Below are 25,322 nucleotides of genomic sequence, written 5' to 3'. Positions count from 1 at the left end.
CAAACAATAAAATACTATTACTACATCCTATACTGAGGTGTGACAATTGCCTGTGTCCTGTCAGTCTTCCCAATTTAAAGTACTGCTAGACTTTCAGCACAATGTATCCTATACGTGGGATGGGAATTTAAGAAATTCAGAAAATTGTGGTTTGCACCTTGCCCTCAAAATCCCATAGACTGCATGCCTTTGTTTTTAAATATCTAAATATCTTTAAATATGTGACCAAGCTAAAGGGAATTAGGCATTGAGCCTCAGCTGAATTTCAGTAATGTACGACCCTGGAAAATTCCATCAAAATCTGTTCCTTTCTTGACTTCAGTGTTTCTCCTTCATTTGCCCTACGTCTGGGAACATGGGGATAAGAATGCTTTTGTTTCCCGTTTTGCTCTCTCTGTTTAGACTAATAGTCCCACCTCAAAGGGTCTATCACATTCTGACTATACAATGTCTACCCCATGCTGCAAAAATGCTAGATAAGAAAATTAAAATGATCTCCAGTAGTAATAAGGTATTCATTGCTCTACTGTCCAAACACAAAAGGTAGTAATGTTGCCCCTTAAGGAAGTACAACTAGTCCCCCAAAGTGGGATTGTTCACATATTTTTCATGATCTTTGGAATAATCTGGTCTTAAAGACATTACGAATGCCACAGTATTTTAAATTGTCTTACTCCCGAGGTTTTAGGATTTTTAGGTTTAAACTCCTATATTTAAACACAGCAAAATGTGAAGTCAGAAACAAACCTGAAGTAATCAATAGGGATGTGTTTAACTTTCCATTTGTGCTGCCCCTACTGTCATTTAAGGCATTTGGTGTTAGTCGGCTAAAAAAAAAAAAAAAACAACCCCAAACCAAAAAAACACTAACAAACACCCAGAAGTTTTGGAGCACATAGTACCATGTTCCTGTCAAATGCTTTAGCAAAGACTGCTGTTATGAAAAGGATTTTCTAATAGGGGGAATAATGATCTTCAGATTCTAACCTCCTGGCACGGCAGTGAGATTTATCAGGAGGGGCATGTGACTAGTTAAGACACACAGCCCCAGCTTGAAGGAAACAGCTGCTCATTTCATGCTTTAGCACTTGGCAGCTGGACAAGGAAGGGTGATGTTTGCGTCGAATACCTCTGCAGAACCAGGCACAGTAAGTGATTTTCCCTGTTTTTGATTTTTTTTTCCTAAACTGCCACTGCTTTCCTATTTTCATCCTAGACCTCTCATAAAAACACTTAAGGGTGAGGCATATTTTTGAAACTTCATTGATGAGCAGTCATTCATGATCAGAATGCCTATATTTTTCTGATCTGTGATTAACAACAGCATTGGTTTTGCTCTTGCAGGAACCAGGCAGGTACAGTGTTTTGTCCTTATACTAGCCAGGTAGGGAAAATGGTGCTTATTTACTCAGATGGCAGAGTGAGGAGGCTGTTTATGATGACTGTATTTTCCTTTCTTGGTAGGTAGTGATACAATGAGTATAGAGCAATTTCAGTGTTTGGCTTAAAAGAATGCATGTAAGGAATTGACAGAGGTACTTCCTCAAAATAGTGTGATTAATCTGAACAAAGTTGGTTGTGACTGGTTACTTTTTGAGGTTGAATGCAGAGATTTTTTTTGGAAAGAAAAAGGTAGAAGTGAGAAATACAGGAAGACAGTGAAGATATACTTATTAAGATATTATTGAGTCATTCTGGATGGTAATGCGTAATTAGATTGTGAAGATTGAAAAAAATCCTCCCTAAAACAGGGATGGAGTCTCCTACATATCTCCAAGTTCTTAATTAAATTTATTTTTGGACACTTGCATTTTCTGTGGTTTTGTTTCATGAGTGATTGATTTCCCTGTCTGATAATTTTTGACTGTTACAGTCTGAAGTTTTCTTTTAAAATTGGAGCATGGGATACATCAAAAGGAACTTTTGATCAATTATTTACATAGAGATGAATTAGGGTTTTTTGGATGAAGATTTATGAAGAATGTAAACAAATGAAGGAGTGATGGATCTTGATATGTGATGAGACTGAGGGATGCCAGGTGCTTTGGGGAAGGTTAAAGCAGGACAGAGGTAGAGAGCAGCAACCTTCCTGTTGAGGAAGGTCCAAGCATAAACACTGACAGATTGCATGCAGTCCCTCCTTTAAAGGTGGGGAAAATAAACTTTATTCAAAGACTTCTCACATAAGAAAGAGAAACTTTATTTCTCTCTGAAAACTTCAATTTTTCTTTTAAACTGCAGTTTATGGCTTTGTCAGTTAATTAGAAATTTTATAGGAAAATGTCAACAGTTTCAATTATCACAAAATTAGAAGTCTACTTGGCTTCCTGCCTGTTTGTGTCTCCAAGGGTAGACTAGCTTCGAACCAAGAACTGAAGTACTATCAGTTATGGTTACACTGCAGCCCTCCCACACAGATACCATGCAAGATCATGAATGGAGCAGGCCACTGGGTCCTGAGGTGCTTGGCTTTGTGCTCAGGAGCCCCTAGTCCCCTGGGAACCTCGGCTGCAGTTGGGCCCCTCTGGCCTGTCCGCATCTCCATTCCTTTTGGGGTAGAGAGAATAACTGGTCCACTGTTGCTTTTTATTCTGATCCCAGAGTAAGTTTGGTTTTTTTCAGAATAGTAGGCATTCGGCATTTTGAATACGACTATGCCACAGTGTGCTTGTTTCCAGACATTGTACTTTGTATTTGTAATGAGTGGTCTCAGTTAAACAAACAGTCCAGTCAGATGAAAAGAACTGTTGAAGGAACGTGCTTTGAAACTAAGATAAACCACAAATCCATCAGAAAAGAGATGTAAGCTCAATCTATTCCTGCTGTAACTTCTTCTTCCCTGTCTCTGGCACAACTGCTGTGCCAGTGTTGGTGCAAAAGGTTGATGTAAAGCCATATGGTTCTACAACAACTGGATTATGAGCTACCTCTTGTGCAGCTGATTTTGTTCTCAGGCAGCTGTGGTAATTCAGTGTGGTATGTAAGGGGCAAAGTGGTGATTACATAGTAAACATTAGATAACTGCAGTGCTGAGCTTGTCTTCAGGTAATAATGTCTGAAAACATATTGTCACAGTGGTAACTGAATTGTCTCAAAGAAATGTGGCGGGAAAGCTTAGGTTTGTGCCTCTATACTGTTGATTATTAAGGTCGCTTACAGTCAAGGAGAAAAACTCATCACTTGGATCTGCAAAGCGTAAGATAAACAACTCTGCTTTATTTACGACTTCCAGCTGTCATTACTGTATCTAATTTTGAATGAAATTCAAGGCTCACGACTAGACTTTTAAATTCTCTGTCCATAAAATAAAGAAAACTTGATCAACATTACAAGATTTTCAAGGGTGTAATTGTTTCAATCCTTATCACCAACCTGTTTTGGTGGGAATACTCTGTTAAACACAGAGCATACTTTGAGAAATGAGTACATTACAGTCTTCGGGCTCTCCTCACTTTTTGGATTTTCTCATTAATTCCAACTGCAACATCTATTACTGCAGTACCAGTCAGGGAACACTACTGGGGCACACATTGATTTTGCATTTGATCAGAACACACAGCCTCTGTATCAACACTCTTTTATATTATTTTACAATATCCTTATCTCATAAAAACACATACTCAGCTTTTTAAATATACACACCCATTATGTTCATGTAAGTTGAGGCAGGTCTGCATAGATATGAAGCACAATAATTAAATTTTAGCATGCTTTATTCAGGGAAGTGCTCTGCCCTTGGCTTTCCCATTGATGAGTCTCTGGAAAGCCCAGTACGTAACAGAAAGTGTTCATCCTGGATTTTTTTTTGTTACATGGTAGAGGGGATTGAGTAACAGTGTGAGCATTGCTGTCCCTCTGCAGAAGCTCAATATATATCCATATCACTGACAGTATTGTAAGGTTCCTATTAAATCTTTTTCCTTTACTCTGAGGAAAGGATCAGGGCAGCCTTACAGTTCTCTGAATGGGTATATTTCTGCTCTATATCAAAACATCTAGCTAAAAAGTAGCTGCAGTTTTGCTAGCCCGTCTCTCTGGTTGAAAATGCCATTATACAGAGGAGCCACTCCCAGGATGTTCCTGAATAAAGAGAGGAAACTACTTTTAAAATACTGTAAGGGTACTTTTGTGGTTTTCTTTTTTTCCTAAGCTGTCCAGGCCCAGCTACAGTATATTTGTACAGGTACTCTAAACAAGTTGTACTGAATGTTTTCTGTTAACACATTTATGGTATGTTCACTTTTCATTGCTCAATTTGACAAACGTGTTTTCATGTTGGCCCATTGTTATAAGTCAGGAATAGCAATATTTTATACATGAGTGTTTGAATAAAAAGTCTGAAATAAATTCTCAGGTCTTCTGGGTTTTACTCTTCATTGATTTTGTCTGTGTTTTTTCTATTCAATGTGAATAACCAGTGCAGTAGTACTTTTTCATTAATATGTTTGCTTATAAGTATAACATACCTAAAAACCACCTGACCACGAGATTAGAGATATTGCGACAAGGGATAACTTTTCTCTTTTAATGAAGGTAAACAAATATCAGCTACAAGACTGGCAATATCAACAATACAGATTTTATGAGGCTGGTTCAAATACAAAGACTAATCCTGCAAACGCATAGCGATTCACTGAGCTGAATTCATGAGAGGCCCCATCAGAAAGTTCAGCTAACCTCTGAGTGTGTACGAAGTCAGGATCAAAGTGTAGGAGTGTGGAAATACCCACAGGAGTGATGTTTAGAGCTCAGCAGAAAACACAATTACCCCTGAGAACTACTCTGGTTGTTTTGGTGGCCATCTGCTATCTCACTTCTCTGAATAACTTCTCCCCTTGACCACATTCAAATAGGTGAAATGGTTTGACTCTCTCTACAGAGTACTCCCCCACCTGTGATTTATGCATATGTTCTTTACTAATGATTTGGAGTTTCTCAGGCTAGGGGAGAAGGCTTCAGCACCTCAAGAACCTGCCAGGCATAATCATATATGGAAAATTAGTGAAACCTGTGCTATTCTTGTTCAGATACTCTATATATTTAGTTCCCACAAACAGAAAATAACTGTATCAAATTAACACAAATGTAATATTACTGAATCAGCAGTATGTCTGCTTTGGACTATGACAAAAGTCATACCAAGCTCAACATACAGTAGCTTATATATATATAGAGAGACATATATATAAAGTGTTATATATACCAATATATTTCCATATACAACTCCTTCCACTGCTGTTAAAACTGCCTCTCTTTTTACCCCCTTTTATGGAAACCTGTTGCAATCAAAGCAGCAGTGGGCTTGTGTGAGAGAGACCGAAGTGCAGCAAGTGTGTGCAGGAGCAGGATATCCGAGATGAACAAGGATTTTCCATCATTTTTGAAGCATATTTTGCTCCCCGTGCCTGGAACAGGTTGATGGTTTTCGATGTAGAAATCAGTCTTAGAGGCTAGAATTTAAGTAAGTCACACACGATATTGTCAAATAGATTGAAGATTACTTATATAGGGTGTATCTGCATGCTTGCTAAACATGTTGATAAAGCTGCCTTTGACACATGACCATGCATATATTCTTTGTTGTGATGCTATACTCTTGTTCATGTTCTTTAAAAAGATGTAACATTTCTCCAGCTTAAACTCTGGTCTCACTAAATTGAATTTCCTTAATCTGAAATAGCATTATTACAGGTAGACTTCCATTCATAACCTGTATTTCACTTAGGCTTGCCCAATCTTGGTGCTGGTTATTGTAGCATGAGTTGGTTAGTTCTGTTTGTTCTGCAGTGACCCAGTCTTTGAACCCAGAGCTGGTTCGGAAATTTCTGGTGTTGCTAGTGGGAAGTAAAAAAATCGGTTTATGCAAATACACTATTGATTACCAGTGGAGAAAATTACATCAGAAAATCCTTGCTGAATTAGGGCTGGAGTCAACTTACTGTCTGGATATACAGTGATTTTTGTCATCCAAATCAGAATAGCCATTACATTCCAGCCTTATCACACTGTTCATAAAATAGCTTCCTTAAAAGACTAAAAATAGTCTCCTCTGCTAAAGACGTCTTGCCTACTTTAGCTTGCTTACTCATATTCTGCTTTACCAAATTCATGAACACATACTTCCTGGAACAGCTGCCACCCTTCCTAAAACTCTTGGTTTCCAGGCCCTTCCCTTATGACTGTCCATGTATTTTTATCTTAAGTAGGCACTGGGGCAGGAACTAGAATTCACTTTCCCCCCCACCTCTTATTGAGTGAGCGCTCTTCCCCTTAAATTATAGTCATGCTCTTGCTTGCTTTCTCCATGCAGATCACTATTTCATGTAACACTGGTGCTCTGAGCATGGTAATTCTGTTCTGTAGTTTCAACCAAGATAATGGAAGATTTTAAATCCTTCCATTAATTGGAAGAGTTGATTCTGTATCTCTCATAGCTTTAAGGAGTGTTCAGAGGTCTTGGGAAAAGAGCTTGGGCATCACAGCTGCACCTATCTAGTACAGGCTTGACATGCTGGATGTGACTAAAGGATGCTTCACACAGAGAGAGGAGTTTCGTGTGTACAGATCACAAAAGAATTTAGGACTGACCTAAACAGGGAGCTTCTTGATGTTGCTGACTTGGACTTCAACATTGAAAATGCAGGAAGAGGTTACAAGCTCTAGGCAGTCACCTTCTAAGGTGACAAGGTGAGAAGTGAAAGGTCAGGCTGAGAATCATACCGATGGAGTCAGGCCCTAGAACTAAAAGGGAGCCAAGACTGCAGAACTAAAATAAGAGAGGTGGTTTTCAGATTAATGTATCTTAAGGAAAAGCTCTTTTGCAATTTACTTCCTGTCTGTGTTTCAAAACTTGCTTTTTTTGGAATTCTCGCACTAATTTAACTGTATTGAATAAGAAATTGGGGTAAACTTTGACCTAAGCATGGTTATCTGGTATACTAGTGCTTATAGAAATATAATTTGCTCCTGTAAGCAAGCTTGAAAAGGATGGAGGTGCTTTTAAAACTTGATTGTAGTCAGCCTTTCAATGCTAAATACTGAGGCAGGGAAAACAAGTTCCTAAGCCTCTATGTCAGCTTTTAAATCAAGATCTTCCCGACGCCTTCCACCTTTTAATTACCTTTTCTTACTTGACCCCATTTTTCACTTCATATTAGCTTTACTACATAGCCACATTGTTAATTTTTTAACAATTATTGGAGTTTAGCAGATCCTTCAAGAAATTCTGATGAGCTCCTTAAATTTGATAAATATATGCTAAGGAGTAAATAGTTATGAGTTTCCTCTATAAATACAAAATAAACAGGTTTAGGTGAATTTAATAACTGTCTTTCAAGTTGCTTGGAGTGGCCTGAACTGGCCACTGCAAAGGCATTATACTACCAATTGACTGAAAGGGTTTTATCTACACAGCCAGAAGTACACTTGGTGGAGTATGTGATTCTCAGCTGTTGCAGCCATAGCAGCTGCTCTTGTTGCTCTTCAGATAATGCTGAATCTTTGGCATACGTGAGCTTTAGAGAATTAGTGTTGTATCAAGACATGAGCATTGCAAACTTAACCTATGGGTTTTGGTACGGTTTGTTTTTCTGAAGTCCTATTGTAGCAATGTGTTCTGTGGTTGTGGAAGTGGAATATTTGTGTAGCTGCAAGCCTGTGTTAAATATTCTTTCATACAATAAATATATAACTACTAAAATAATATTAGCAAAATAAAGATCAAAGTTACTTGTTTGATGTATTACTTATTAAAGCAGGAACTGTAAGATGCTTTTCCTCTTTTTTTCTTTGAAAATTTTTTTTACACTGCTCCTTCCCCTTTTTCAAGTTGTCATGCTGTTCTGTATATTTTTATATATAGCACCTTCTTATGTTACTCTCCTTTTAAAGAAGGCATTTAGCTTGTTGGCTGCAAAGTGTCTTATTGTTAGGAAGGTATGTGGTTATTAATAAAAGCCAGTCTGTTCCAAAAGCTTGGATATAGGAATATAGGAATTGTGGTGACACTGTTCTCATATCCTGTACTCTGTAGACTTTTTGTACCATAAACAGTTTTAGAGGTTTGCTGTGTCTCCTTATGGTTGTACTAACCAGTGTGTGCTTCTTAGTAGATTGCTTAGTAAGCAAAGAAGGTTTAGTCAGCTCACTGGTGGTTACTTTGTTACCTCTGAAAAAAAGTACAAAATCCAGTCAAACACATTAAAACCAACGAATAATCTCTTTCCTGTCCTTCTCTATTGGAGGCTTAGCATTTCAAAAAACTCTGAACTGGGCTAAGAAACACTGTATCACTGTGTTTAAACGACTCTCTTTGCATCATTAAGAAATCTGACACTGCCATTGTTTCACCCATCTTCCCAAGGGAAACTCATAAAAAATAACTACAGGTAAGAAACTGCTTATGTATTTTGATGTCCAGCATCTGCTGACAGAATTTTATAAAGAAAGATACTGGCTCTCTCCTGATCTCCAGGCTGTGTTTTCAGTCCACCAGCCTTTTGGCACACCAGCTTGCCCATGAGTCGTGAGTCGTTGATGACTTCTGCAGCTGCAAAACCATAGCATCACACAAGCCAGGCATCCCTGGTTCGTGTGAGTGTGCAGAAGACAGCAATTAGCATGAGCTCCTAGGATCACACAGCAAGTCTGTCTACTGTCATGCGTGTCTGTCAATGTTTTCTAGTGTATTATTTCAATTTGCAATCTCTCTTTAAAGAGTGACTGCTCTCAAATGAATGGGCAGTTACCACTAGGGATTGAGAAGGGTTACTGGCCATTAGCAACTGGTCCAGCCTCCCTCCTTGTCTGGGACCTATTAACAGGTCTGCAGGGAAATAGCAGTTACATGTGAAATATTTTCTATGTTCATCAAAGGGAAAACAAAGAATTATCTGATTAGAAATGCACTATAACAGCCAAATGGGAAAAAGGAGCCAAGGCTCTGTCCTGCCCCTCTGTCCTTTTAACTCTGACTTGCTCCATCTCAGACATCCAGCTTCCCATTACTTAAGTCTCTGAAAACCTCTTCCTGCCTTTATTGTTTTGCCAGTTGCTGCCTTCAATTTACTGCACTGATAAGTACTTCCCAGGCTGTAAATGTGTGGTCGAGATATTTCTGAAGCCAACCTATGTTTTGATTGTAGTCACAGGAGGAAAAGTCAGCTGAAAAACTACTTTCACTACACAGAGGGGCCTCTCCTCACATGGGATAGGTATAGGTTGTGAATTCACGGGGAGAGATGTGACGTAATATACGGGCTAACAGTGCCAAAGAAGAAAAAATAAACAGGCACTGAACCTCCCCTTTTCAAAATGTAATAGCCTTCCTTTTGGTAGATGTAAAGTAACTGTAGGTGTTTGGGGAAAGTCAGAAATCAGAGTGAGAAATCAGATATGGTCATCAATGCTGGAAATAGCAGGTAAATAGGAGGTCTTAAATTCTCCCTACTGGTTTCTGGGACTGCAGATAATGATTTTGTCTTACCTTGACACAACATAGCTGCAGAGATGGCCAATGAAAGAGGTGTGTTTTAACATATTGCTTTTTCAGACAGTTATAATCTCTGCTGTTTGGGTGACCAGCACAAACTCATAGAGCTTGATAGGGTTGAGAAGCTCCCCAGGTGCCTGCGTTCCTGTGGTATAATTATAAAAGGTGGCACAAATGTTTGCAGTGTGGCTGTCTGCCAGTGGGGAATAATTGGAAATTACAGAATGAGTGAAAAAGCTGCTTCTGAGGGAAAATCAATTTGGAAGCTATGGGTTTGTCAGACTGATAACTTGATATGCAACTTACTGAATTTGGATATCTGAGTTACATGCTCTTACTTTTCTTCTTTGTCTTAAAATTGATCAAAAAGTGGTGTGAAACTGAAAACAGTGCTGACTCTTAAAATTGCCGTAACTCTTGGAATATTCAACAGTTTCAAAGAAGTCAGTAACCAGGGACTATGCTAGTACAGAAAAATTTTGGCTTAGTTACAAATAAGACAAAATGAACTTTGTGTGGGAAAAGGTAGATCTCCAAAATGAACATATCAGAAGCTCTAGGTGAATAGGGCCTGGGATTTTTTAGTAATCTAATTAATAAGTAAATGTGATTTTTCTAGCTTGTCTTTAAGGGAATATAGCTGACTAATGTAAATAATAATAAAATATTAAAATATTTCATAACAGATATTAATAACATAAAATAACATAACAGGTAATAAATATATGGGGGGGTTGTCTTTCATAAGTAAAGGGTTTATTATTTCCCCATATGTTTTCTAAAATAACTAAAGCCCCCGTTTTTTCTTGGGATGGTCCAGCCTCACTAAAGACATGTGACAGTGTAACCAGTCAAGAATACATACTGATAAACTGCTTCTTTCCACTGACTTGACTAGATTAACAAATCAAACTTACTCTTGCAAGATGCTATATACAAGTCTATGAATAGAATAAATATGAATTATGTTTTGCCAAGAGTTTCTCTGAAGGCTTATAGGTCTTACATTGAGTTAGACCATGTGAACTATTACTGCTGTTGCTGTCCTCTCCCAATGGGTTACACTTTGCTGCTGGAGGTCTCTACTCTGTCTGAAGGGCAAAGATTCTCAGAAGAGCTGCATCCCCTGGTGTCATGCACGTTAATCAAATGTTGTATATTTGTAATTTTATTTTTGCTTTACTAGGAATAGCAAAACAATTTTTGTGACAAATCTATTGAGAAGTATCGCTGTAAGTTTTCCTTCTTTTGAAAACAAACTAAAGTTTTCCTTAGCTCTCCCTTTTAACCTGATGCATTCTGGGCAATTGTACTACCTTGACCCATAGAAAGTGGAAGTAAAATGTCAACAGCATAGTACATGGAATAACTCAAGGACGTGTGTTCAGATTTTACTGCCATTATTAACTAGAGTTACAGAGGCAAATGCCAACAAAGTAAATACAGGAAAAAAATATAGAAGTGGATGGCACAAAGCTAAAATATGGTAGATAATCCATTGCAAAAAATGTTAGAATTTCAATTGAGAATGAAACCTTTGTTGTTTTTACAAATCCAGTTATCAAGCTATCTATTATTTTAGGGGGGGTTATAAGTGAGGAAACCTGGGGGATTTTTTTTCCTGTTATCTCTGAAATCATCCTGGTTATGTTTCACAGAAAGAATGCTAAACAAAATGCTATCTAAGCAGCTCAAGCCTTAATCAAGTGACTTGATGATTACTGAAAGTATTTGATCATGTGACTGTTCATTGGCATTCCTCACGATTTCTGTAAGCTTCTCTTTATGTTAGGTCAGCATGTATTGTACCCCACATGCTAATCAATGAACTTATACAAGACATTATATGACTCTGAGCTAACAGCTTGGTGGCCCATATGAGTGGATCCGTATAATCACTTGGTTTCTTACTCACAGCCCTATTCATTTAACATCTATTCCCACAGAACAATAAATGTTTAGGGCCTGAAATAGTTTAAAATACCCTTCTATGCCTTCTATGTTAATTGGGTGACCCATGATGACCTGAAAGTAAATATCTGTGGAGCCGTCCTTCAAAATTAAGCATAGTAAAATACATTCTGAAAATTTGTAACTTGAATACTTTTGTGCTAAGGCACAAATACTCACCCCTTAGAGGCTATATTAGATGTAAATAGCAAGGTTTTGGCAGCAGGGGGGCTGCAGGCGTGGCCTCTGAAGGAGGAGACCAGGTGCTGCCCTGTGTCAGACACAGCCACTTCCAGCTGTCTTTGCAAGGAACCCAGCATGGCTGAGCCCATCAGCTGAGTTGGTGGCACCTTTGTAAAAACGTATTGAAGAAAAGGCAGAAAATTCTGAGGGGGAGGGAACACAGAGAGAGCAAGGGAATGGAGAGGAAGAGGAAACAACATAGGGAATAACGAGGTCAGAGGACAGGGAGGTGCTCTGTGGCAGAGCAGGTACTTCCCTGAAGAGACCGTTGCCATTGGTGAGTTCATGCCAGAGCAGGTACAGCTCTGAAGGGACTGTGGCCCATAAAGGACCCAGGCTGGAGCATAGGACAAGAGTGAGAAGGAAGGAGCAGCAGAGAGAAACTGCTGACTATTGACCCTGACCTCCTGCACTGCATATTGTCTCGCTGAAGGGACTCAGTGTAACCTGCAGCAATAGCAAGGGAGAAGGACAGGTGTCTGGAGTGAAGTTTAGCCTGTACTGTTTCCCAGTACAAAAATCAGTAATTAAATATTTATGTTAATAGTCAAGGAATTAAGTTTTACAGTGATTACACTGGCTTCTGGTTGGCAAATGAAATGGAACAAGTAAAACTTTACCTGTGGAGTCTATAGAGCTATAGAGTCGCTGATTTCCCCTGTGCAGTGTCTGTTGTTAGTAAGAGGATTGGCTTTAGTCATCCACCAGCAATGTATGCTTAACCATCCCCCTGTCCTGTCCTTTTTGCAGATGTCCCACTCTGTTTAGTGTCTTCTGAAGTTCTCCTTTGATCCTGAAAAAGAGTGAATCTAAGCAATAGGGTGCAGACATTTGCTGTGGTTTATTGTATAACTACTATCTGAAAGTGTGTAGAAAAGGTGAATGAATGTTGGGAAGTCACATCAGATGAGCCCAATACTCTCACGAGTAATTTTCATTCCTCCCCTGTCCCCTCACCTCCCTTACTTCATGGAGCAATGCCACAATCTCTCCCTTGTTCTGTGTCCTTGCTCCACATGACAAACATTATTGGAAGCCAGATGTGCTATCCTGCAGCCAGCTGCATGTGATGTTGACGTCATGGGCTGGGACAAAAGTGGCGATATTAGGCTGCCTTATAGCCCAGTATCACTGCCCTTTCCTACCTAGCACAGCATCATGTGTCAGATACTGGAGAAACCTGATCACGTATGTCACTTGCTCAGAGTTTTCCAGAAACAGATTGTTCGTACGTTAATAAATAAACTGGTACTGACCAACTACAGAAAATACGTGATTCCTGGGAGAGAATAAACTTCAGGAACCATGCAGTATGCAATTTAAGACCTGTGTTGACTTGGGCCCGAACACGTCTTGATTGCACTTGTGTAGGCAAAGTTGCAGCACTTACGTGTTCCAGCTGGGATTCTTATTATGGTAATTACTAACTAATATGTGTGGAGACTGATCATAAGAAAGGGTCTTACCACAAGAGCCTCCACTACATCTACAAGGTAGCAGGTGAAGTCTGTCCTGAAAAGCTTGCCCTGGACATAAGATTATGACAGAAAAAGTCATAGCAAGAGAAATTACCCTTAAATCTTCTCATGAGACTCTTAATTTCTTGTCAGCTTCTTTTTCTGCGTACTGCTACTGATTTGATTTCCCTGTTCAGCTGCTCACATTTAGCACTCCTCCAGCAGCCAAGTGGAAGTTGTTAATGTAAGCATTCAGTGGAGTGTTGTGTAGGCTCCAAGGAGGGAGAGATGAGAGGAGGTCTGACTTAAAGCCCCAAGAATGTCCTAATCTTGTAAAGAATATGAGTCTCGTGTGTGCAAGCCCCTGGAAAGTTTGTGGATAAACTGAGACTCATAGAGGTGCCTCTGTGTCAAAGTTGGACTGTTTGCGTGTGGCTCTATTTATTGTCCCTAAGTAGAAGGAAAATGGCTCACTTTTAATTAATGGGGAAAATGCTACACGTACATTTACTTTGGCCTTGCTAAAAAGCTGTTTAAATTTCATTTTACTAAATAAATATTACTCTGTATGTCAAATTTAAGCCTATTTAAAACCAAATTATTGGGTTAGCTTGAATCTGTAACCAATATAACTTGCTTGAAATCCACATAAGAGTGCCCACACAGGGATTTGTACTGGCTTGACATTTTAATATTAGTTAAACTGCTGTAGCTTGTAGGTGTGGATGTCCCCTTAGTAGTCTCCAGGAGTAGTAGTGATGTCTTTTGGTTTTACTAAGGACAGAAGACAACATTTAAAACTTGGCTTCATGCTGACACCCTGTTCATACCATTTGGTGCTTTTGCACAAGACCACAAGTTTACCGGCAGGGTATCCTGCTGCTTCTAAAAACTAATGTATTACACTTGACCACATCTGTCACAGGAGCTCACAGCCTACACGTTTGTTTTAAGTTATCTGTCAAGACAGTCCATAATAGCACCATCTCAAGACTTTCAAAATGTTGAACAAAAAATGCAATTACACTGCACAAGGGTACTAAGGAAAGCCATCTGCTTAAAGTAATTGTGTGCATGTGGCAGTCAGGGTGATGGCAGGACTTGGAAGGGACTCTCTATTTTGTAGTTTAGTCCATAACAAAGTTCTAAATTCTGAGCACATCACTACAGGTGTTTCTGTTTTCCCCCTTAGTAGGAATGTGCATCCCATAATAGAAATATTTCATGAAATAAAGCATGACATGCCTAATACCCTCACTTGGTTCACAGGGATATTATGGTTGTATTTACTATCTAAATAAAGGGGGTCTCTTAGACAAAGCTGTTAACTTCAAGGGAGTGTTAAGGCCTATATCGATCATATTTCTACTGTTGTATCCTTCACCCATTCCTGACTATTGCTCTGAAACCCCTTTCTGGCACTGGGAGGGTTACTTGCAGTGGAGACTGTAATTTTAAGTGGCCTGATAAAGAAATGAGAATGGGTGACTGTGGAGGATTCTGTGCCTCCTGTGTCCTTAACAGCCTCTGTTAACATCAGTAAACTTAGTAGGATTTGTAATTCCATTATAAGGGAAATTTTTTTTTCATTATAGTGTGCAATCATTCCCTGACATATTGAGTGAGTTCTGATTTTGTTTTCTAGCTTTAACGAATCCTCCTGAAACAGCCAGATGGCAATGAGATGTTTCAGAGTTACACTGGGAAGCAGCTGGGGGCAGAGATTCTCTAGGTTATTCCAACTAAACCTTTGGAAATCAATTTTTTTAATAATAGCCACATATTCCAAACATTTTTAATTCTTTAAATGTAGAAAAACTCTGCTACGATTTTATTTTATTTTTATTTTTGTGCTTTTCTTGCATTGAGCCATTGATGGAACATAATTTATTTAGTTTATGTGGATGACATTTGTAGTTGTATTTTACTCATCCATCTCTGCAAGTGTGGATGGATACTATTGTGGCACGATACAGACAAGTTGTTTATTGTCCTAGTAGAACAGCGGTGCTTAATTGTACGAATGATGTAATGGTTGTGGTTGGTGGAGTCTGCAGTCAAGAGATGTGATAGCAGGTTTGGCTCAGACCCCGTCAGCCAGTTCTTCATCCAGTGGAAATATTTTATTCTTCTTTTAGAAGTATTATTAGAATAATACTCTGACCTTTAGGGGTCAGATAGGCTGTTTAGAGGATAGTACTGTAGTGTTAGGACCTAGGTATGTGCTACTTAAGTAGTTGTCGCATAATTGAAAAAAAACCAATGCAAACCTGCAATTTTATATTGAGAATTACTTGTTGATTACTACATGGCTGTCTTTATACTGTTGTCAAGAGAAGACAGAGATGATACTCTTCTATGCTTTATTATGGAGGATGGTAATACTTACAAAACTGAAAAGTCAGATCAAGTCTTTTCCATTCCTACATTTCATGCTCAGCAATTTTCAAGGGATAGACAGAAAATGCAATAGCTTTTCTCCATTTTATTTTTTAAAGAGCTGATTAAAAACTATTTTATTTTTTTCCTCTTGAAAAAAACACTAAGTCAGATGAAGCTAGATAGCTGGCTCTGTGAAAATCACGCCAGTAATTTAAGCACTTGGAGGATGATTTTGGAATGGAAAAAAGGAAAAACATGCCCAAGGTGGGATTCTAACAAAAGTTAGCTGCCAAAGTGCAAAGCTGTGATCTTGAAAAACCCTGCTCAGCTGCTGGCTAACTCTCAAAGTAAGTAAACCAAGCAAATACTCTACTTACCTTTTTTTCCACTTTAAATAAACAATCTTGGAAAGAGACTGAACCTAGGGTAACCATGGTTCATGTGGCCTGACCAGTAAATTAGAGAGTCATATATCTCTGGTTCACTTCAGAAAACTTTAGGTTTTGCGTGATAGCCCAGCTCTTACAGGAAGGGTTGAGGCTGCCCAGTCTACCCCCAGAGCTAGCTGTTACAATGCCTTCTGCTACAATGCAGAGAACAGGTTCAAAGCCGAGGACCAGGGCCCAGGTGTGTACCCACCTCCCCCTTTTTCTTAGATGAGTGCTCTGACTGCTTACTGACGTGTGAAAGGATTAATTTCCTCTCAATTCGTGGCAGGTAGGAGCTCTGTGTGATTTCTGGAAAAACAGCGTTCTATCAAGAAGTGGTTCTGCACCACCAAGTTCAGAGGAAAGTGCTTTCTTCTGGTTAGGAGGAAGAGGCAGGATTTAATGCTTGTACCTCTCTGCTCTAGTTTTCTGTCGGCTGACTTGGCCTGCAGCACTGTGTGTGCACTGGTGTATAGAAATTCACTGTTCAGTGAGCTGTGTTTATGTCCTCCAGGGTCCTTCTCTCAGCTTCAAGGAAAAGAGCGTCATGCCTAAATCCATTGTTGGATGGGATCAGAAAGAACCTGGATGTAGGAACACATTGAAAAATAATCACATGGAATCATAGAATTGTTTAGATTGGAACAGACAACTTTCAGATCATCAAATCCAACTATCAACCCAGCACTGCCAAGTTCACCACTAAACTATGTCCCCAAGTGCCACATCCACACACCTTTTAAATACCTCCAGGGATGGTGACTCAACCACTTCCCTGAGTAGCATGTTTCAAAGGAAACCCTTTCCGTGCAGAAGTTTTTCCTGATATCCAATCTAATTCCTCTCCTGGTGGAACTTGAGACCATTTCCTCTCATTCTGTTGCTTGTTACCTGGGAGAAGAGACTGACCTCCACCTCACTACAACATCCTTTCAGGTAGTTGTAGAGAGTGATAAGCTTTCCCCTCAGCCTCCCGTTTTCCAGACTAAACAATCCCAGCTCCCTCAGCTTGTCCTCATAAGGCTTGCATCCTTGGCTGAATGGTATATTTTGAAGGTCTTCCATGCAAAACACTGCTGCATGCTTAGAGCAGCCTCAACACCACAGGACTCTGAAGCTGGGTCTATAGATAAATATTCAGTGCAGGACACTTTTCCAGGTGCTGGGATGCAGTGCGCTGTACTGCTAGAGCATCCCTGACATGTCAGTGGTCTAAGTGGATCAGATGAACAGCTTCCATATGCCAACTCTACCTGGGAGGTTGAGAGACTTCACTGATGGAGCTGCAGGCCAACCTCTACTGTTTGGCCTCAGCACCCGGCAGCCAGTCTGGGCATGGTCAGCTCAGTACTGCAGACCCATCCTGAATGAGCAGCAACTTCTCCTCCTTCCAGGAGGTGGAAGTTGTGTCAGAATATGTTGACCCTTCCTTTTGCTGAAGAAGGAGCATACCTGCCCACACAGTGGGTGTGAGCTGGTGGCTGAGGTGACAACAGCAGGGCCAGCAAAGCTACCATAGCCTGGTGTCACTTGGGAGGCTGGACCACAGTGGTGTTTCCAGGGCTGCAAGCTGACAGAGACCTAGCTCAGAGAGCATTGTGCTCATTGAAACATCGGCCTTTGGGAGGGGTCAAGGTGGGTTAGTAAAAAGGATGAAGGATGCCTGTCCTACCAAGACTGAGTTTGCAGTACAAGGTCTGTGATATGGTGGGTTTGAAAAGTTTGGTATTCATGGATGAATTAAAGCAGGTATATCGTTCATTAGCGCTTTGTATGACCAACATTAAAAAGTTAATGTTACGGGCAATGACTTCTGAAACTGAATTTCCCAAACTCCTGTATTGTTTCACTTCAAGGACTCTTTTAGTTCTACTCTTGGCTTTTTTTCCTAGAGAAGATGCTGGATGTACTTTTTATTGTTTGTCACATTTCAAAAACTTATTATGGTCAGGCACTAGGGTGGCTTAGTCACAGACGGACAATAAAATACTGATTTCTTCTCTTTTTTAAATAAAACCTGTCAAATTATTACTGAAAACTTGTAACAAAGTATTCTGTGCATCTTCAGGTAAATGGATGTTTGATATTTAAATGCATAGAAGATGTACAGTTAAATTTAGAAGTTTCTGTTTGTGTTCAGCTTTCAGTGACTGTTCAGCTACCGTGGGAAGATTTATTTTAAAAAGCTTCAGGGGCTGATCTTCAGGTACTTTAAAAAATTGACTCCTAGTTTAATGTTTGCTATGAACTTCATTAAACACTTATGCAGTCTGTGCCAATTAAGACCATTAGCATTACCATAAACCAGTAACCTTAGGGGAAAAAATGGTTATGCTTAAAAACATAAAAGCAGGATTATTACAAAAAGTGACTTATCAAGTGTAAATAAGAATGACCTGAACAAAATGTGCGTCATTGTATGTGCATGCCCTCATTTACCATCTGGTTTCTGTTTTATGACCCTAGCTGCAGATTTATTTTGTGCTAGTGGACAAACAATTGGACAACACTTAGAAACACAAGTTGGAATGTAGGAAAAACTTACAGCAATCTTTCACATGCTCTGTATCATGTGGGGAAAAAGCAGTTTGCAGAAAAGATGAGTTGAACTGTAAATATTGCATCCTGATAAGTCTTTCATATAGTTGTAGAACATATAGTCATATAATTATGATTTTTTTTACTTTCCTCAGATTTTCATTGAAGTCCAACTAAGAATGCAACCAGCAAAATAAAGTGAAAAATCTAGGCAACTGAAGAAGCATCCTTCTACTTGGTGAAAATGTCTCTTATTTTTTGACAACTATTAAAGGACAATGGGGTCAAACACACTTGGGAAGTCTGCAACATTAGATGAGCTTTTGAACACTTGTATTGAAATGTTTGGTATGCTTTTTCAATATTTTGTTTTCTTGTTCTTGAAATTAATCTCATAAATATTGCCAGTCTTTCTCTTGGCAAATAACATTTCTATTCTGCAAAATTTTCCATGTTTTAATTTGTCCCAGAATCACACAAGCCAGAATTTTAATCACATGCATACTGTATTAAATTTTCTTAATAAGATAATGCACAAGGATGGGTATGGTGGTTTTGGAAATGCTGGCCTTCATCAAGAGAAATGTTTTGTTGAATTTTTCAAGGAGTTATTGCTGGCATTGATCTTTCTTTCTGGCATTGTCTTGAGTAGTTATACAGCTGTGTTTCTGACCAGTCATTTTTTCAAAGGTTTTCTGAATTATCATGCAATAATTGGCAAAAGTATGACTTAAGGCTCATGTGATCTTTTTACTCTTATTAAAATGCATTGTACGAGGTCTGAGGGAAAGTGGTGAAAAAGACCTTGATCCGTAACACCGTTAATCATGATATACATCACATTGCAGTCAGATGAGTTCATGGATGGGCTTAAATGCTTTGAAGTAGAACTTTGATTCACAAAGCTACAGTTAGATTGTCTTGAGATCCAGGACAGATCTTGATTGGAATGAGGTATTAATTTTTTTCCTGTGTGGAGAGAAACAAGTATTTAAAGGTGAGAGAGATTAAATAATTGAGGGATGATAGATCTTTCTACTGACTGCGATGAATCCCCAAATATCCATTTCTGTAGACCACCATCAAACTTGTTGTTCTAGAATTTAATGAAAGTATTGGCAGAGCCCATACACTTGTTGGCTGTTGGAAATAGTGGCTCTTCTTGTAGACAAACACTCTTGACAAGTGTAGTCCATGTGTGGTTCCTGTTTCATACATCATATCATCTACAGTCTTCTAATGACAGACAGAGAATAATCTAACATTGCAGATGTTGGGGAAGACTAATGGTAGTCCAGCCTGCCAGGGAATAACCCTTTGTGTAATTTCAGTGTCTACATTGCAAAGACACAAGGGTCTCTGTAAGATAGCTGGAGATGGGACCCTTGGCACAGATATGAAGTGCTTTGCCATTGCATTCCTTGATGCAGACTCCTTTTTTAACAATTTAATTGTTAACTTAAAGCTATAAAGCTGCAATAAAATAAATATTGGAAGTGGGTATATATAAATCATCTCCCCTCCCTTTTGGTGGGCTAATTTTGGATCTATTCTGTGGATTACTGGTAGTGTCTTTGTATAACATTTAGCATAGTGCTGTCCATGCCCTGTGTTTTTAGCTATGGCCAGTTATCTACACTGGTTTGGGGGTTTTTCTCTGTTTAAATAACCGTCACTGCATTCTAGCAATAGTTACTGCTAAAGGAGCATTTTTGTGCTTTTCTTTTTTTTCCTACCTCTTTGGTAGATAATGAGCCAACATTTTAACTTTTGATCCCTTCTATCTGACTCTGCTTGAAGAATAAAAGCTCCCTTCTGTTATAATGTGGTTAACTCATTGATTCTCTTTTGCAGATGACAAAGGAAACCAGTGCTCCAGCCATTTGCCAAGAACCTTTCTTTTAATGCATCGTTGGTATCTGCCTTCGACAGAGCTGGCTGGCAAACTCCTGTCCACATATCCTTTAACAAAGTGTTGCAAACCCACATTACAGCATCAAAAGCAGATTGTTTCTGTGACTGCATGTAAAAATATGTCAATTTATTAGTGACAAGCAAGGTTTAGAGGTGAATTTTTTTCAGCCTAAAAGATGGAAGTTTATGAGCTTCTTTATGCTACTGTTTGTAGAGTTTTTCCATATGTACAAGAATATTGATTCATACTTTGCATTAACTTTGAATAACTGCAAATATGTGGCCGAGATAACTTTTCAAATGTATCACAGTGGGTTGGAAGTACTATGAACTATGACTGGTATCTAAGCACTTACATGTGATTTATTCCTCTTAAATCATAAGTATTATCATATTTGGTTAGCCAGAGCTGGCAAGAAACCTTTCAACAGGATATTCAGAATAGTAAAACAGAGGCATTTTTACTAGGGGAAAAAAAGTTGGCAGCCAGAAAACAGTCTTTTTCCCTAAGATGCTGTGAAAGTGAATGAAATATCAGAGCATACTGTGTTTTTTTCTAGAAGAAAAGATACTGGTTTTAATTCAACTGGTTTAGTGTCAGTCTCCAGTGAATAAAAACAACATTACTGAATCAAGGCACACAAAACTTTCTTTAATTAGCATACATATAGAGAGGCCAATGGGGAGAACTGCAACGAATTCAGATTGAAAATCTGCTACTTCATGAGGTAAATGCACTTCTGGTCCTCTAGCATTTTGGTTTTATGCTTCTGCTAATACTATCAACGTAATTTAGCTTGTTTGTGCAGACTTGATCTCTAGTCTGCAGTGAAGAGTGAATTTCTATGTGTTGAAAATAACTAAGTTGAGCCATCCAACTTTTAAAGACACATAACAGTATTGAGCTAAAAAGCTGACTGAAAACTTGTGCTGTGATTTATCTGGCGCATGAGTGTGTTATCTCTTAGAGGGAGAGAGGTTCAGTGCCACACAGAGGAGAGACATCTTTTGCCTCCAAATGTAATCTAGTGTGAGAAAGGAAGATTGTTTCTGGACTTCAGTTCATGCAACCCCTACATAATTTATGATGACAGGAGTGTGTTAGTAATGCCAAAGTTGTTACAGGTCGGTTGTGTTCTGAACCTTTCACTGACTGCTCTGACCTTGTTTCTATGGGAAAGCTTTCATGTGTTAGACTGTTCTTGTGTAGGAACACTTCCCTGTAAAAGAGAAAGCATGAATTTTGAAGTTAACATGATATAACCTACTTCCTTCAAACAATTCCTCACTGAGACGAAAGGTGAGAGGAGTTATGAAGAGCAGAACTGATAAAGCCTTTTCCATGCCCTCTTAAAGCAGAGGAGGCTTATATGGTTTACATGTAAGCTTACATGGATTACATCTGGTTTACACAGTTATTGTGGTAGAATTACCACTCAAATTCACGTTTTCGTTTTCATTGAAAAATCTCTTCTGAGCAAACAAAGTGTCTCACTTGAACAAGGGCGAAGTCCAAGTGTCATTCGGGTGTTCCGACAGCATAAGTTAAGACATTTTTGTGTGTGTTACCCGAGACATCATTTTAATTTTGCATTTCAATAGAATGCTGCTTCGTTGTGCAGTGGTAGGTTAAGCAAAGAAAATTATAAGATAAGGTGGCTTTTGCCACTTCAGTGTCACAGATAATTACAGAAGCAATAGGATGAGGTAGTCTGCACTCTGCCCAAAGACAAGTGGGTCTGAAATGTGTCCTATAAAATAAAATGTATGTATATCTATGCAGCCACTGAACGTTATGTCTAAGTCCCTGGGCATCTCTTAACTGCTGTCTATGGATTTCAGATACTGGATTTTGGAATTTCCTGCAGAGTTTAACTTGGACCTTGGGCTGATTCGTTTGACTGAAGAGTTTCGAGAAGTAGCCAGCCAGCTAGGATATGATGATCACATCCATCTTATTGATATCTCCAGCATGTAAGGATGTCATAAGCTACAACATCTTTGTGTCTGTAACAGCAAAATTCTAGTTCTGTTCAAAATATAAAAATATTAAGGGCCATCTTGATCCTGAAAAATAAAAAAAGCAGTTGCAAAATATATTGTCTTTAAATCTGAAGCTACTAAAAATTTGAAATTCTAGTTACAGTTTCACTGTAAAGAGAAGACTCATCTGTGTGTAAGTTTTTCATATAAACAGGAAATAAATTCTTTTCCTGACAAAGCTAGTGCCAATTAAGTGATTAAAATTACTTTTTTTTCTATACAGAATAACAACTAATGCAGTGACTGATATGCTGTGTAAATCTTAGATTTTCTCAGGGAAGCTTTTTTTTTTCTTTCATCAGTAATCTGGTGGTTTTTTTAGTGGCTTTCTGTGTACTTCTTTTCTATGATTTAACTGGATAATCTTTAGCATTCACATTTATAGTTGTATTGCATCCAAATGATTACACTACTATTTCCTTGACATGCTGAAATAAAAGTTACCTTTTAAAAATCACCAGGTAGGCTTTTGTATCTCATCTGATATTCTAGATTTTCTTTTAGAATATGACATGTGCATGGTGATTTTTCTTTATTGAAAAATGTCCTAATAACTTGGAAGGACAACACTGCTAATGTCAATGAAGGTTGCAAGACCCTTCAAGAACAGTACCAATGAAATCACACGAATATTGCCTCTTGAATCTTCATTTTAAAATATTGACCTACTTAACATTAAAAATTAACCATTTTCAAGGATAACATCCTTCTGCTCTTTGAAGTGCTTTTACTGTATATGGGTAGGAATTATTCCATTGCTTGCAAGCAAATGATTTGCCTTTTTCCACCCACTTCTTATTGTTTTGTTAGTTGTTTGACTGTTTCTGTTGTTCCATTATTTCAGGGACCTGTGATCTTACAGAGTGAAAATTAATCCTTGATGTTATGCAATTATATTTTTATTCTGTATCAGAATTTGGTGTGAACTGTTCTGGTATTTCCAAAGCATCTTTAATTATGGCTTCCTATACCATGGGGAAAAATTAGTTGTCCTTTTTTTATGTTAGAAACCTGCTATTATTTATCATTTGCAGTAGTGCGTCCAAAACTCTTTATTTTCTGTTATGCTCCTGAGCAGATCTTACTCAGAGTGTTTGTTATGTGCTGGATGTCACACATCAGAAAACTCATGGTCTGTTTATTGGTAATTTTACACAAATATGTTCCACCTGTGGGCTACATTCACATATACCCAAACAAGACTGAGACTTTTACCTATTCTGTTGCAGTCCTTCCTATGACTGGATGAGAAGAGTTACACAGAGGAAGAGGATTTCCAAGAAAGGAAAAGCCTGCCTGCTGTTTGACCATTTGGAGCCCATTGAGCTAGCTGAACATCTCACTTTTCTGGAGCATAAATCTTTTAGGAGAATTTCTGTAAGAAGCCTACAACTTTGTCACTTGCAATTAGGAGCCTGTCTTTAAGAAGTGTTCACGTGGTTTAACATTTATGATTTTTCTTTTCCTCAACATTCCAATGTAGTAAATCTTCATAACCCCTCATATGATGTACATAGCCGTGGCTGCACCAGCACTTTCTAGACCTTTTTCATAACTGATGCTTTTAGTGACAAAAGCTCATTTTGTGGAGATATTCTGAGCAAAAATTACTGATAAAAGCTACAGTAGCCATGTCACAGCAATTGATTAATAGTATTGTCAAAAATATTAACGTGTTTTCTTTTTCCCTTTGAAGGAAATAACTAATTACTGTTCAGAAAACAACAGAGTCTTTGCAAAGAATATTTTAAGAGACTGAGATACGCATTGTTCTTCTGTAGTCTCTGTTCACTCCCAACCACTTATTCAGAAACTGTCCTTTCATCTGCCAACTTCAGGTTGGGAGGGATCTCAGGAGGCCTCTAGTCCAACCCCCTGCCCAAAGCAGGGTCAGCTCTGAGATAGACCACGTTCCTCAGAGACTTAGGCAGTTGGGTCTTGAAACCCTTGAAACTCTGCAAGAACAGAGGCTGCACAACTTCTCTTTCCTACTTCTACCATATAGGCACTGAGAGAAATTCAGGTACAGTTGCTTCTTTTCACATAGGATTGTACATGGACAAGAGGCAAAAATGGATGAAAATAAAAGTAGAAGCTATAACAAAACGAATGCGTAAGCCAAATGCCAAAAAAAAAAAATGCTGATTTCTGCTGGTAGATATCCATATGAAAGGGTCACATGATGCCACTGTATTTGGTGGCAAATGCAAGCAGTAAGTCCTCAAGATGACAAATGAGATTTTTTTGAATGTGTTTAGGAGCATCAAAGAAATTGAACTCCAAAACTAAGAAAAATATATGAGGTTTTTTGTTTGTTTCAAGACAGAAAGGAAAAAGAGATCAATGAAGACCTGAGACCAGCCTAAATAGAATAACTTTTGATGTAGTTTAATAATGTTCAAAGGTTAATTACTCTAGACTTTAAATAATGGGAAAACACCCTACCATTATCTGTGCAATGCTAACCTCAAAGAAGGAAGGAAGGACAAGAAAAAAGGCACGGATTTCTAATTAGATTTAAAAAATGTTTTAATTCCTTTGGAATTCCAGAAAGAAAACTCAAATTTGCAATGAATTTTCTCTTTTTCTTTGCTGTTTCTAGTTTGTCTCTTAATTCTTTAGCTTGAATTTTGCTGTCTCAGAAGTTTCTCTGCAACCAATGAGAGTTAATTATTCTTGTACTACTTGTTCTCTCAAAAATATGTAATTGTAGAATGTGATTAGTCTGAATTCTGTCTTTATCTATTTAAAAAATAAATGGAGAAGGAAGGGCAGTGCTAACTACAACAGTAAACATTTAAAATTATCTGAACACTAAAATACTGTTTATCTGCAGCTCTGAGACAAGCATCTGCCCTTGTATGTCCTCTATCAGGC

At 38.5% G+C, this 25,322-nt stretch overlaps 1 protein-coding gene across 3 annotated transcripts in view; it reads left to right on the top strand.

Annotated features, from left to right (window-relative positions):
- The window catches only part of RASGRP3 (RAS guanyl releasing protein 3), a 59,482-nt gene that overhangs the window by 10,520 nt on the left and 23,640 nt on the right, over window positions 1-25,322 (top strand). For 2 of the 3 annotated variants that reach the window (XM_032684212.1, XM_032684210.1), the window contains exons 1-6: window positions 1,038-1,148; window positions 18,644-18,836; window positions 20,343-20,445; window positions 21,068-21,130; window positions 22,245-22,376; window positions 23,675-23,822. In XM_032684212.1, coding sequence (XP_032540103.1) covers window positions 18,767-18,836; window positions 20,343-20,445; window positions 21,068-21,130; window positions 22,245-22,376; window positions 23,675-23,822 — 516 coding nt within the window. In that variant the 5' untranslated portion in view covers window positions 1,038-1,148; window positions 18,644-18,766. Of the gene's footprint in view, window positions 1-1,037; window positions 1,149-18,643; window positions 18,837-20,342; window positions 20,446-21,067; window positions 21,131-22,244; window positions 22,377-23,674; window positions 23,823-25,322 lie in introns of those variants that run through there. The other variant, XM_032684211.1, reaches the window with a different exon arrangement.

Source organism: Chiroxiphia lanceolata, chromosome 3, assembly GCF_009829145.1.
Source record: "Chiroxiphia lanceolata isolate bChiLan1 chromosome 3, bChiLan1.pri, whole genome shotgun sequence".
NCBI lineage: Eukaryota > Metazoa > Chordata > Aves > Passeriformes > Pipridae > Chiroxiphia > Chiroxiphia lanceolata.
The sequence above is the reverse complement of the archived record's forward strand: the minus strand, read 5'-3'. Positions and strand labels throughout refer to the sequence as shown.